The sequence below is a fragment of the Perissodus microlepis genome, chromosome 8 (assembly GCF_051167445.1).
Source record: "Perissodus microlepis isolate ML-2025 ecotype Zambia chromosome 8, ASM5116744v1, whole genome shotgun sequence".
Lineage (NCBI taxonomy): Eukaryota > Metazoa > Chordata > Actinopteri > Cichliformes > Cichlidae > Perissodus > Perissodus microlepis.
Window position 1 is genome coordinate 27,528,028 of NC_140468.1, and position 14,156 is coordinate 27,542,183.

The 14,156-nt window shown below is 41.9% G+C and overlaps 1 protein-coding gene across 7 annotated transcripts in view; it reads right to left on the minus strand.

The window, feature by feature from the left end:
* Window positions 1-14,156, minus strand: part of LOC146382140 (rho GTPase-activating protein 23-like) — an 84,437-nt gene that overhangs the window by 5,832 nt on the left and 64,449 nt on the right. For all 7 annotated transcript variants that reach the window (XM_084938468.1, XM_084938469.1, XM_084938467.1 and 4 more), the window contains 12 exons: window positions 13,634-13,742; window positions 12,097-12,136; window positions 10,257-10,394; window positions 8,524-8,832; window positions 8,382-8,443; window positions 5,872-5,999; window positions 5,669-5,781; window positions 3,514-3,666; window positions 1,438-1,516; window positions 1,152-1,225; window positions 972-1,061; window positions 768-893 (listed from right to left, as the gene is read on the minus strand). In XM_084938468.1, the coding sequence (XP_084794594.1) occupies window positions 768-893; window positions 972-1,061; window positions 1,152-1,225; window positions 1,438-1,516; window positions 3,514-3,666; window positions 5,669-5,781; window positions 5,872-5,999; window positions 8,382-8,443; window positions 8,524-8,832; window positions 10,257-10,394; window positions 12,097-12,136; window positions 13,634-13,742 (1,421 nt within the window). The remainder of the gene's footprint in view (window positions 1-767; window positions 894-971; window positions 1,062-1,151; window positions 1,226-1,437; window positions 1,517-3,513; window positions 3,667-5,668; window positions 5,782-5,871; window positions 6,000-8,381; window positions 8,444-8,523; window positions 8,833-10,256; window positions 10,395-12,096; window positions 12,137-13,633; window positions 13,743-14,156) is intronic.

Sequence of the window (14,156 nt, forward strand, 5' to 3'; positions counted from 1 at the left end):
TATTTTTCGCACCGTTTCTGTGGTAAGTCTCATGTGCAGCTGGGATATCAGCAGGATGTGTTGTAAGTCCTGTCTGGAAATAACTGGGAAAATGTATGTTTAATTAATGTAATAAATAAATTATCAATTTATTTCCTTGCCCCTTTTACTTGTACCTTTGTCCTCGGTTACATATTGTTAATAACTTTTGTCTTCTATTGTTGTAATTTGTGTTATGTCCTGTTTGCTTTTTGCAGTCTGCTTGTGTTCACCATCCATCCAGCTGCAGTAGATGGTTCCCCCTCCCTAAGCCTGGTTCTGATGGAGTTCTCTATCTGTTAAAGGGAATTCTTCCTTTCCACAGTCTAGGGAGCTTGGAAAGAAAAGTGTCTGCACTTCTTTAAGTTGCTTGAAGACATTTCACCTCTCAGTTTTAGGGTCAAATGGTGGAGAGTCCCAGATTTAAGCCTTGTGGGAGTGTCCCCCCAAGAGGGACAATGGACCCCGTAATGATCCTCCAACTAATCACACGAGCCAAGTTGTGAAAACGGGTTCAGGTCAAAGTCAGCCAAAGTTTCAGGTGAGCTCATTGTGAAACCTAGCCCCACCCTATCATGTGATTTCCCAGACGCCTTAACGCCCACTCACATCACACATGAATGTACAGTATTATCCACTGCACCACTGGAGGCAGAACTGAATGCAGCACTACTGCATGGTGTTAATGCATAAAACACAACTGGCTATTCACAGAGGTGCAACTGGAGCAAGCAGCTGGTGGTTCTTACATGCAGGATAAGGGTCTCTACTATTTTGTAGCGATCAGGCATGTGGGTGACCATGTCTGTCATGTTGTCCTCTGATGTCCTCACCAGAGTGGGTCCAAACACCAGGGCTAGATTTCTTGGCTCCATCTGGAAATAATATTAAAACTTCATTTTAGCCCACAAAAAAAACACGATTCAATTGATGGGACTGAAGGTAAAGGTTACCTTATTCTTTTCAGAGTGATCTGCTATCTTCTTAAGGTGACCCAACAGAAACTTAAGGGTGTGATAATAATGATCTGGCAGGTCATGGATCTAGAAAGAAGCAATGGGTACATATAGAGAGAGTTTTACTATCAAAAAGACAGAAGTATGTTCACTTCTCTGTTCTCTGCCCTCTTTTACCAGTTTGTTCATTGTCTTTAATCTCTCTTCTCCATCTTCAATCCGGTTGGCATCAATGAAGTGATTGTATTTATCTGTAGGCAGAGATAATGGATGACTAACTAACTACAAGTGATATTCTAAAATTCTGAAAATCATATGCCAACAAATTCAGTGGCTTTGTAACTTGCCACTGAAGAAAAAAATGCAATCTTTTTTATTTTTTATCCAAGCAACAGAACATTATACAATACATACTCATTAAAGATTCTTTGACATTTCACTGTAAACAAACGTCTGGACTCACCATCAGTAAACAGAGGCTCAGGCAGTTTTCGGAAGAATGTTTTAAGTAGGCTGCTGATAACATTCAGGTCTTGCCATCTCTGTGAGGACATGAAGAGGAGGCTTTAGGATTTTAGTATCCCACATAGCAGACAGGTCTGGCCCGGATCTGGTATCAAGCCGGCACTGCTGGCTGACTTCTGGCATGATAAGACATATGTCATCCAGATATGGGCCAGGCCTGGCATAGATGGCACTGTCTATGCGATGGCATGCCATATCTGGCTCAATTGTGGTTTGGGTTATGTGGCCCAGGCGCATAGCAAACAGGTCTGGCCCGGATCCAGCATCAAGCTGGCCCTTCTGACTGACTGGTGTCATGGCAGAGTGTATGTCAACCAGATGTGGGCCAGGTTTGGCAATGATGGCACTATTTATGTTCCTATTTTCCTATTTTAGTTAGAAGACCCAAATGCCATGTTGCAATACTATACTGTTATGGTAGCCAACGTTTCAAATGCAGGTTTAGCAGGTTTGTGAGTGTACACTTTAGGCAAAACCTAGTGAGGGTTTACTCATGTTTACCCCTGGCCGGCTGTAGCTCAGGAGGTAGAGCAGATCACCTGCTGATTGGAAGGTTAGTGGTTTAATCCCTGGTTCCTCCAGTCTGCATGCTGAGTGTGAATATGTATGAATGTAGTTAGGAGAAAATGTGTTAATGTGGCATGTTGTATAGAGACTAGAAATGCACTATTTAAGAATTCACTGCCTGAACAGAGTTTAGTCATGTTGCTTTTGCACTATTATGTTCTGGCACATGTTGTTATTACATGGCTTGATTAAGGTACACATTAGGCTGACATCTGGGGCCAGAGCTGAAACTGTTCTGGGCCAGCACAGGACCACCAGTGTGTCTGCAACTGGCCTTGTGCTGGCCCATGTGTGGGCCACCTCTGGCAAAACAGATCTGGGCCAGCAAAGCGCCGTCATTCTTTGCGGTATGTGGGTCATGTGTAAGCACACTGTGTGGGCCAGATCTGGGCCATACCAATTTCGCTATGTGGGAATTACCTAATCTATCAAAATTACACATGGGTTTACCGTAATAAAATCTGTTTCAAATATGGCATAGAAAAACTTCTTTTCTATTCTATTGGCGGCAATCTGTTCTTTAGGTCATCCCAAAAAGGTATTCTTTTCATCGGGACGTAGCGTTTTCAGGGGACGAAATGTTTTGTCACTCATCCAGCTGACTTCTTCAGTCTCAGCTGACCACAGCTTTCCCTAACCTTTAAGCAGTACATTTGCACAGTGACTGAAACTAGCACCACTGGCGAACAATGGGCTGTGAGGCCAGTTCCTTGATCATTAATATGCAAATTGTCATGGTCATTGATCAACAACCATTGATCAAAGACCATTGATCAATGGCTATTGATCAGTGGCCATAAGTACAATTCACAAAAAGTTGGGGAATGGCTGCAATCACAGCATTGTAAGATGGCAAAGGTTTACCCTTTAGATCACCTCCTCAACTCAGAGATGGTCTTTCCTCCCTGGTGAACTTGATGTGTTGGTCCACAGAGTTTGTTCACGGTGCTGATCACATTAACTCGGTGGACCAACACATCAAATTCACCAGGGAGGATATGAAAAATGACAGGTAGCATGATCATTGATCAGAATTTAACAATTTTTCATTTAGGACTTGATAGGTTTGGATAACTTTTTTCCCCTAATAAATTTAAATAAATGTCCTTGGGTTATCTTTGTCTAATATTAAAATTAATTTGATGATTTGAAATAATTAAGAGTTAGAAAAAAAGGTGCTGAAGTTACTCAAAGGGAAGACAAAAGAAATAACTTCAGCTCCTGTCATTATAGATTATAATCAGCTCCTTAGATTATAGTCTTTACTGGTATGTACTTTCAGTCTGACCTGCCACAGACTTTATCTTTATTGTGTTAAAAATTTCCTCTATAGTTTTCTAATAATTTAATCTGTTTCAGATGTAAAATTTTGAACATTTAAAAAACTCATCATGATGTAACATTAGTTTCTGTAGTCTGCTAAGCAAAGCAGGGCTCGTTTCCATACCTCTTCAGCAGTGTTCAAGTCCATGCCCTTGTTGAGATGCTCCTGCAAGTTAGACACCATGGCATTGTTGCCCGGTACACGGTATATACCAGTGTACTCCAGACCAGTTGCCTCTACAACACCACAACACATCTCCACTATTAGAGGAACAAACTGATAAGAGAAAGCAAGGGAGACAAAAGAGGGAAAAATAGACAAAAAAACTATTTCAACAAACAGATTTTCACCTACAACCTCAGCATCACATGACAATCACACTCCGTCTGAACATATACATTATTTGAAATAAGTTATTTCTGGAACAGTTGCTTTAGTGGCTTGTTTCTGTCTGTTCCATTGATCTTTTTGGGAAAAGTGGGGACCTTGGACAATAAGATGGACAAGATTAGTGAGCAAATTAAGAGAATGACAAAATACCGTGTTCTCTGCTCTAACAGTGCCTTCACAGGGTCCAGTTTCAGCTCAACAACCGAGCCTGCCTTTTTGATTATTTTATTTAACTGGAATTATTAAACAAAAGGCAAACGTTTTCAAGCATAGCAGAAATCCAAAAATGGAGCAGGAAATAAAGTCAATAAATCTAAATAGAAGACACACCAAAAAGGTGAAAAGGTGAAAATCTAAACCAGAAGTAAACTAAGAAACAAACTGAAAATGAATAAAGAGAACTTAAATTACCAAAAAAACATACATACTTGGTAAAAGCACCTGACACTATTACTCACAGACACCTCATCAGAAATACTCTCAGTAGAAGACAATACAATAACACATGGGTCATCAAATGGTAATGTCTCTTGCTTGCTTCTCTATGTGAAGGCTGTCTCTGAAAAGGACCCCTTCAAAGTCAGTGTGGATTTAATATGTGCTTGTATACCAGTAGACTTACCTTTGTCCCAGCCATCACCCTGCTCTGCGGCCCTTCAGTCAGTTCACTCTAACTTAGATTTCTACTTGTTAACAAACTCTGCTAACTTTGATTCCTTGTGTCATCTTTAGAAGCCTTTTTCACCTCAGAGAGCCCAGGCGGTGGAGCACAAATAGATCCTCCACCATCTTGCTACCAAATAAGAATGAGTGCTTTAACAAGTAACAGCATGGCGCAGATTATTTGCTCTCAAAATTAATTGCCTTTCACAGTTTACATCTCTCAGAAGCATCAGAGTCACTATCACACCGCCATCTTTGTCCGTTCCTCTCAGTCCACAGAGAGAGCCTCGTCTCAGCTGGAATCCTTCTCCAGTCAGTTGGAAAAAGGCTGAGATTTTTTACTAACACAATGATCTCTAGAATTCAAACAGCTGAGCTGAAAACATTACTTCAACAGCACAGCGGCACTTGAAAGCAGGGCACTTTTAAGGAATGTTCTTTCTCCTTATACAATCTTTTGATTTCTGCTAAGCTCCTCGATGATGACTCTTTTGAAGTGTTAACAGACTCACGGGCTGAGTAGGGTTTTTACCTCTACTCAGCCCGTGAGTAAGAATGAAGTGTCTACAAAGACACTTCATAGCCAAACAACTAAATACTCCATTGGAACCGCTGTCCAAAGTTTTCCAAGTCTCTGTCTTAAATGGTCACCATCTTGCCTGTATCACCATTGCTCTGGACACTAGAAATCTTAGAGTACATCCAAGTCTACATCTCTGATGCACCTAACACACTGCTGGTATTTGGACCCTCTTGGCTTTTTTCAGAAAACTTGACCTCTGACCTTCAGTCCAAAGTCACTGAGATTAAAACTTGTCCGAGATTTTTAGTAGATATACCTGTGGTATCAGTTTGAAATCCTAGGTGAATGCTTTCTCGAGTTATCGCATTCGTAAGATTTTCAGAAAACTTGAATACATCAGTTTCAGTAAAATACCTATCATACTTTCCAATGAGCTACACGTCTTTGTTTTACTTAAAATCTCATTTACAAACCTATTTTATTGTACATTATTTTAAAACAAACTTTTTTTTCCTGCTAACTTGTTTTAACCACTTACAGAAACAATAAAGTTCACCAATGAAAAAACTGATTTACAATAGACCCAAGGCAAAAAATACATTTATACGTCTGCTCCACTTTAATTTGACAGTTTGATTTTGGGATTATTTAATGATTCTGCTTGTAGCCAAGCAGTTTTTTCTACTATGAATTTTGACTTACCTTATGGTTGACAGCAGGCTGACAGTCCTCGAGACGTACACCAAAAGCCTTTGGAACACCTGTCTTCTTGGCCTTCTTCATGATGTTGATGCTCCACAGTGCCTTGTTATCATCTAAGTCACACAGATGCGGATAAATGGATACATAATTAAGTTAAGCATTTTTGCTGCTTTGATTTGTCATATATACTGAAGAACACAAACCAGAGTCATGTTTAGACCCTCCAGATCTGGAAGCTCTGTTCACTGAAGTGTTGTCAGTTTTTGCCAGAAAGAAGGGCGGCATCATACGATGGGCTCTGGGAGAGGAGTCTAGCTTACTACCTGTCAGACTACACAAAAGAGAACAACAAAGTTAGGCAATTTTTAACCTCATCGTGTTGGTTTAGGTGTGGATGTTAGTTTAAGTGGATGTAACAAGGTTAACAGAAGTTGTTAGTTTTGATGTGTCTTCAAAAGATATTAATAAATAAAAAGGTGCAGTGGGTTTGATACACTATATTGTCAAAAGTATATATCCATATTTACAAGTATATGCACTTGAATGACATTGATTGCCAGGATAGCTGTAGCTCAGGCAGTAGAGCAGGCCATCTACTAACTGGAAGGTTGGTGGTTTGATCCCTGGCTGCCCCTAGTCTGCATGCCAAGTATCTTTAGGCAACATGTTAACCCCAATTTAATTCATAGAGTTTCTATTATGTCAGCCCTCTTTGCAGCTATAACAGCTTCACCTCTTCTCAGAACGTTTTCCACAAAGTTTAGGAGTGTGATTTATTAGAGTTATTTGTGACCCTTCTTGCAGAAGCGGATTTGTAAGGTCATACACTGATAACGGACACGGAGACTTGGCTTCTCTTTCTAATTCCTCCCAAAGGTGTTCTGTCGAGGTCAGTACTCTGTGCAGGCCAGTCAACTTCTTCCACATCCCACTTGCTCATTTATGTCTTTATGGACCTTGCTTTTTGGACTGGTCCAGTTCCCACAAAATTGGGAGAATGAAGTTGTCATGACGTGGACACTCCAGTGACACTTAAAGTAATAGGAAACAACTTTATTAAGTGACCAACGCATTTTGGCTTGTGGCCTTCATCAGGGTCATAAAATGTCAACGTTTAAATAAAAAACAGGAAACAGAAAAAAATGGAAAAAAATCCAAGTGGACCAATTACACCTTCACATGAAGTTGTCCAAATGGTATCTGGGTGGCATGGTGGTGTGGTGGTTAGGACTGTTGCCTCGCAGAAACCTCAGTTTGACTCCACCCTCTGGCAAGGACCTTTCTATGTGGAGCTTGCGTGTTCTCCCCATGTCTCCATGGGTTCTCTCCAGGTACTCCAGCTTCCTCCCACAGTCCAAAGGCATACAATTAGTGGGGTTGCATTCATTGGTGATTCTAAATTGCCCACAGGTGTGAATGTGAGTGCGAATGGTTGTCTGTCTCTCTGTGTTAACCCTGCATCAGACTGGCAGTCTGTACAGGGTGTACCTTGCCTCTCACCCTGTGGTAGCTTGGATAGGCTCGAGTCGTCTGCAAAGTGTAAGAGAATGGATGGATAGTCATGTGGCACTGAGAGTTCCTTTCACTGAAAAACAACCCCACACCATATTCCCCCCTCCACCAGTCAGATAAGTACCATTCCCCTGGCAACCACCAGACTCCTTCATCAGATTGCCAAACAGACAAGTATGATTCTTCACTCCAGAGAACACGTCTCCATTGCTCTAATGTCCAGTGCCGGCGTGCTTTACACTACTGCATTTGATGCTTTGGATTGCACAGTGATCGAATTCTTGGATGCACTACTCGTGATCAAATCAGGAAGGCCAAATGAAGTTTAGAGAAAGTTGGCACCCTCTATGCACTATGTGCCATCTGCAGACCCTGCTCAGCGATTTTACATGGCCTACCACTCTGTGGCAGAGTTGACGTCTTTGTTATGAAACCAATAACAGTTAACTGTTGCACAAATGGCATCCTATCATGGTACCATGCAGGAATTCACTGTGCCCCTGAGAGTGATCCTGTCATGGTCTGGCAGTCCTCGCCAGTTAACCTGCCCGTGTGTTATGTTTTTTCTATCTTCATTGTCAAGGCTCCCCTCCCGGTCCCCTCCTTTATGTGTATGTGTTTTTGAGTGTGTGCGTGTGTTTCCAGAGTGGTGGTTTACGCGCATCATCAGGCCGGAAGGTTATATATATGAAGAGCTGGAGTTTTCACCATTCACGCAACGGTCCACGAGCACTGTGTGGGAGTCAGGAGCACCACAACGGAAGCCATGCGTTTTGGAAATTGTCACATTACTATCACTATTCAACTATCTTCACTATAAATAAACTCACTCTCTCTTTTGGAAAGTCCTGCATTTGGGTCCCGTTCTTGGCCTGAACCTGACAGACCCATTCTTTCATTCTTTGTAGAAGCAGTCTACATGCCTGTGTACTTGATTTTATACACCTGTGGCCATGGAAGTGATTGGAACACCTGAATTCAATGATTTGGATGGATGAGTGAATACTTTTGGCAATATTTTGGGAAATGCTCTGTATATTCCAAATTCTTTTCATGATGACTACAGTTTTATGTTGTACCTTTTTATTTGTAATTTTGGGAAATTGCAGTTTAAAGTATGATTTGTGGCAATCTTCAAGCCCAGAATTACAGTGACTTCTAATTACTGTAAGGCGCAGACTTTTTACTTATTCATCCTGACCTGTGTTTCTTGTAGTCATTCAGCTTCTTGTTGATGAGAGCCTGTCTTGAGAAACCAATCTCCTATAAAGAATGAAAGCCACAAATTAGTTTGGTGTATGTGTTTGTGCAGCCAGTGCAAACTAACAAAATATTATTCATACCTCGTTATCTGTTTTGCTATTCTCCCTAATAACCTTGATCCATGCCAGCATGTCATCGTTATCCTCGGCCTGAAGCAGGTACTCGCAGAAATCCTGCGTGGTCAACCTCAAGGTGTGTTTCCGCTTGGTTTCACTGTAGGCAATGTCAATCAAGCAGCAGCGGATGCTGATTGGACAATGTTCAACCTGACCGGGTCCTGCTCCTGCCCCGTGAATCACTGCATCTCGCTTGTCTTTGTAAAGGAAGAGTGAATGGGAGCGGAGAACGGAGAAGGCGCGTCTCCACGGTCGCATACTCCCACCAACTTTCTGTCATGAAGAAAGATGCAGAGAAGGCATAACCTTAAAAAAAATGGACCGTTTAGCAACTGAAACTACCTGATTGGCTCGCTGAAACTCATTTCTTCACATGACACTGGAAGGTGTATGTCATATTTTAAAGAACTTAAACATTTAGCCAGAGTTCTTTGCCTGATGCTGGTTTGGCAACATAAAGATGACCTATACAGTATTGTACAGAGTTTACAAGGTCTTAAATAATCAGGCCCCATCTTATCTTAATGACCTTGTAGTACCATATCACCCTATTAGAGCACTTCGCTCTCGCTCTGCAGGCCTACTTGTTGTTCCTAGAGTATTTAAAAGTAGAATGGGAGGCAGAGCCTTCAGTTTTCAGGCCCCTCTTCTGTGGAACCAGCTTCCAGTTTGGATTCGGGAGACAGACACTATCTCTACTTTTAAGATTAGGCTTCAAACTTTCCTTTTTGCTAAAGCATATAGTTAGGGCTGGACCAGGTGACCCTGAATCCTCCCTTAGTTATGCTGCAATAGACGTAGGCTGCCGGGGGATTCCCATGATGCATTGAGTTTTTCCTTTCCAGTCACCTTTCTCACTCACTATGTATTAATAGACCTCTCTGCATTGAATCATATCTGTTATTAACCTCTGTCTCTCTTCCACAGCATGTCTTTTATCCTGTCTTCCTTCTCTCACCCCAACCGGTCGCAGCAGATGGCCGCCCCTCCCTGAGCCTGGTTCTGCCGGAGGTTTCTTCCTGTTAAAAGGGAGTTTTTCCTTCCCACTGTCGCCAAAGTGCTTGCTCATAGGGGGTCATATGATTGTTGGGTTTTTCTCTGTATCTATGAAGCGCCTTGAGGCGACTTTTGTTGTGATTTGGCGCTATATAAATAAAATTGAATTGAATTGAATTGAATTACAGAGTTTTGTTTTGATGCTGTGTCTGATAGGTGTATTAATATATTTATTATCACAGGCAAATACCATATCAGGATGCACCGTTCAACAGCAAATCTCACAATACAATTATGCTTACTTGAGGGTATATGGAAATTTGCCCAACCAACTTGAAGGAGGCATTTGAAGAGGTGTGTGTGTGTGTGTGTGTGTTGGTCCATTTGGTGTAAATTTAGTTTGCGTTGTTTTCAATAATTCAAAACTCATTCCTGGTGGGTGTTGTTGGTCTTTTCCAGGGCCGATAACATTTATGTCTTTTGTGGAAAGAAGCCAGGAGACAGGTGTTTTCTTTGGTGATCTCAGAAGCCCCTCTCTCCTTTTCAGCAAACACTAAGTGGAAAGTCGGAATAAGTGTCCTTACATAAGAGCTGGCCATCTCTTTTTAGTTTGCTAACACCTGGACACGGACTAGCATTAGAAAAGACATCCTGCATAAATGCAGACACAGTGGGGTTTTTTCTTCTTCTTTTATTTTTACCTTTCCCTTCTCTGTCAGAATCTGTTTGTAGTGCAGCCAGCCCTCCTTGTGAACATCACTGAAGGTGATGATACCCAGCTCAGAGGTGGAGTGGCGCTTGGATCGGGCGTCCTCTTGGGCTTGCAGACTTTCCAAAGACTGGAACACATTGTGGAAGTATTATGTTTCGATCTAACAAGACTGGTCCATCTTCAAAAAGCAGGACGTGGAGACTTTCACTCAGTCTGGCCTTTTCTACATTAAGTGCTGTGTGGAGAATCTGACAGTGACAGAAAAACTATCTGGGTTTTTCCTAACCAAAAACCTTGGATGATGAGTGAAGTGCAGGCTCTGATAAGAACTCTTAACTTTGCCTTCAAGCTTAGGGACAGTTCTCTGTGCAGCACTGCCAGAGCCAAACTGAGTAGAGACATCAAACAAGCCAAGGAGGCCTACAGGAGGAGGAGGACATAGGACTTCCTCACTTATAATAACCTCTAGTATCCAAGCCCTCACCAACTACAAAGGCCAGAGCCCCCCAACCCGTAACAGCGGCCACAAACTCACAAAGGAGCTCAACACCTTCTTCACTCAGTTTTTTTGCCCCCCCACACCTCGCGGCTCATGTCACTGTTCCCACCTGTCTGAGAGGCCCCATCATCACTCACATCCAAAGACTGGTATAGACAGCCTTATTGACTACAGACCTATAGCCCTCATGTCTGTATTCATGAAGTGTGTTGAGTGGATAGTGTCACAGCACATCAAAAACTCTCTACTCCCCTCCCTCAACCCCCAACAGTTTGCTTACAGAGCAAATCAGTCCACAGAGGATGCCATCACCATCACCCTTCACAGAGCACTGAGCCATCTGGAGAACATGAAGAGCTATGTGTGCATGCTCTTCATGGGCTATAGCTCAGCATTCAGCACCATAATCCTAGACATCCTCACCACCAAACTGAACCATTTTCAGATCCCCCCCTGCCACCTGCTCCTGGATCAAAGACTTCCTCACCAACCAGCCTCAATAACTCCATTTCTGGGAACCCACATCTCTGCTGATCTCACCTGGACTCACAACACCAACACCCCGGTAAAGAAGGCCCAGCAGTGGCTGCACTTCCTCTGTGTCTTGAGGAAGAATAATCTGGACCAGAAGCTGCTGTTGGCCTTCTACTGCTCGTCAGTGGAGAGTGTGCTTTCCTACTGCCTGGGTGTTTGGCACGCAGGGGATGTTGCCTACCCTCGGCCATTGCCAGATCCTCCTGTCTCAGGAACCAGAGCCATTGCACCCCGCTCACCACCTGTTTGACCCGCTTCCCTCTGGTTGGCACCACAGGTCAATCAGGTCCAACACCGTCAGTCTAACAAACAGCTTCTTCCCCTGGGCCATTTGGACTGTTGACAAACCCCCACACCCCACTCTGCCCACTCACCTCACTAATCTGAGCCATGGTCTGAGTAACTCCCACCACAGACTCTACTCAGACCAAGTATTTAATTTTCTTTGCACTATTTCCAAGCACTTTGCAACTTGTTCTTTGTGTGCCTTTTTCTTATTTTTGTACATATCCCTCTTGATTGTATATATATCTCCTGTTTGCTATTTATTCCTGTTGCTATTTATATTTTACTCCAGCACAGTTGGTGTGGAGCACCCACAATTTTGTTGTACATGTACAATAAAAAATAAAGAGCTATTCTATTCTATTCTATTCTATTCTATTCTATTCTATTCTATTCTTATGGAACTTACAAAGACAGTGGTTACTGGGTTCCTGTAAACATCAATGAACTAAATATGGAAAACACATATGACAATATCCAGGTCAAGAATTTAGAAATGAGAGTGACTCACCCCATCCGTGAAAAAGCTCTTGACCCTTTTTGGTAGTTTACTGTGGAGCAGACAGCAAACAAGTTACAGATATAGACCATATATTGCAATAAAATTCAAGTTTTTAAAGTTTTATTGATTACTCTGTATTATTTGGTTGAACTAGAAGATTAACTTGTCCTTTTTTCACAGTACGTCAGACTTGGCATGAATGTTTACATGAACACTTCATTACTCATTCCTTTTAGCCTTTCTGATTTCACTATTGTGTCAGAATCACTGGATTCATGATGTTCCGTAAAAATTTTGAATCAGCTTAGACCAATGAGCAAAATTACCTGCACAGAAAGAGTTGTTCAGATCCTTACATGCATATGAAACTGACTGACATTCCATTCTTAAGCCATAATGTTTAACATAATGTCAGCACCATTTGTAGCTATGACAGCTTGAACTTTTCAGGGAAAGCTTTCCACAAATTTTAGGAGTGCATTAATGGGAATCTGTGACCATTCCTCCAGAAGTGCATTTGTGATGTCAAACAGTGATGATGGACAAGAAAGCTTGGCTCACAGTCTCTGCTCTAATTGATCCCATAGTGTTCTATTGGACTGAGGTCAGGAGTCTATGCAAGCTACTCAAGTTCTTCCACACCAAACTTGCTCATGCATGTCTTTATCAACCTTGCATTGTCCACTGGTGCACAGTCATGTTGGAACAGGAAGGGATCATCCCCAAATTGTTCCCACAAAGTTCGGAGCATGGAATTGTCCAAAAAATGTCTTGGTATTCCTTTTACTGGAACTAAGAGAACAAGCCCAACCCTTACAAAATAGTCCCCCCTCCATCAAACTTTACACTTGCCACAATGCAGACAGATGAGTATCTGCAGAAAGCTGGTGACCTCTCCTCAGTATGCACCTTACCACCCACTGACTTTTCTCTGTGATTTTCCGTGGCCTACCACTTTGTGGCTCAGTTGCTCCTACTTTGATATAATGCCACTAAAGTTCATTTTATGGTCAAGGAGAGAAAGTGTGTTTGCTGTCCGCTCCACTTCAGGGACAGCCCATTGGCCTGCAGTGAGCTCTGTTGTCGCTTTACAGCGGCTCACAGTTGATTTTAGAATTTCTTTTAATACTAAGGGAGCACTGAGTCCAGACTACATATCTGAACTAATTGTTAAGTACACTGCTGTTCGCTGTCTTAGCTCATAAGCTCAAAATCTATTAGTTGTCCCTTGTACAAGACTTAAGCCAGTCTGTGGCATCAAGGCTCATTCCAGCTCTGTTAAAAAGTTAACTTCTGTTGACGTACTTTTGTTATTTATGTTATTATTTATTTCTCTATGACATCAGCTGTGTTTTAATAGTTGTACAATTTGACTTTTACTCTGTAAAAACCACTTTAACCTCCTGACCTGGACATTCATTTATGTCCTATGTAGTGGACACACAAATCACAAAAAAAGTTCAACTGAGTCTCTGAGGTGGAAAATGGCCTCATATCTGGAATGACACAAAGCCATCAAATTTCATTTCCAGGATTCTTGACTTACGAGAAGACAGGGCTTTCTTCCCTGAAGGTGTTGAGACCCTCATCACAGGACCTGGATCTCTCAGTGGTGATGGCGAGTAGGTAAGAGGAGCGTCGATTTTTAATACTACCTGTAAATACGCAAGGTAAGTCAGAGAGAAAAAGAGGAGAAGGAGACAGAAGCCGAGGTTACAACAAAAAAGCCAACAATTGACTGAGACACTGGTCGATGAGTTAATGAGTAAACACAAAATATATAGTGTGGAGTAAAAAAAATACTTTTTATACTTTGCTTTCACATAGCATGGTATTTTAGCCTGCCATGCTAACAAGGTCGTATGCTAAAACACTGCTTTAGATGTGCAATCTTATTAGACAGAAAGTATGTTCTTCTATAAAGAAGGATGAAGTTTAATACAAAAAACTGGAACTTACTATTATAGTCACGTATAGTCACTTTTGGAAAGCAGTAGATGATCTGTTCAGTAACTTTTTTTTCTTGCTCTCCTACTGAGCCTGAGATCTGGACTCAGTGATGTTTTGTG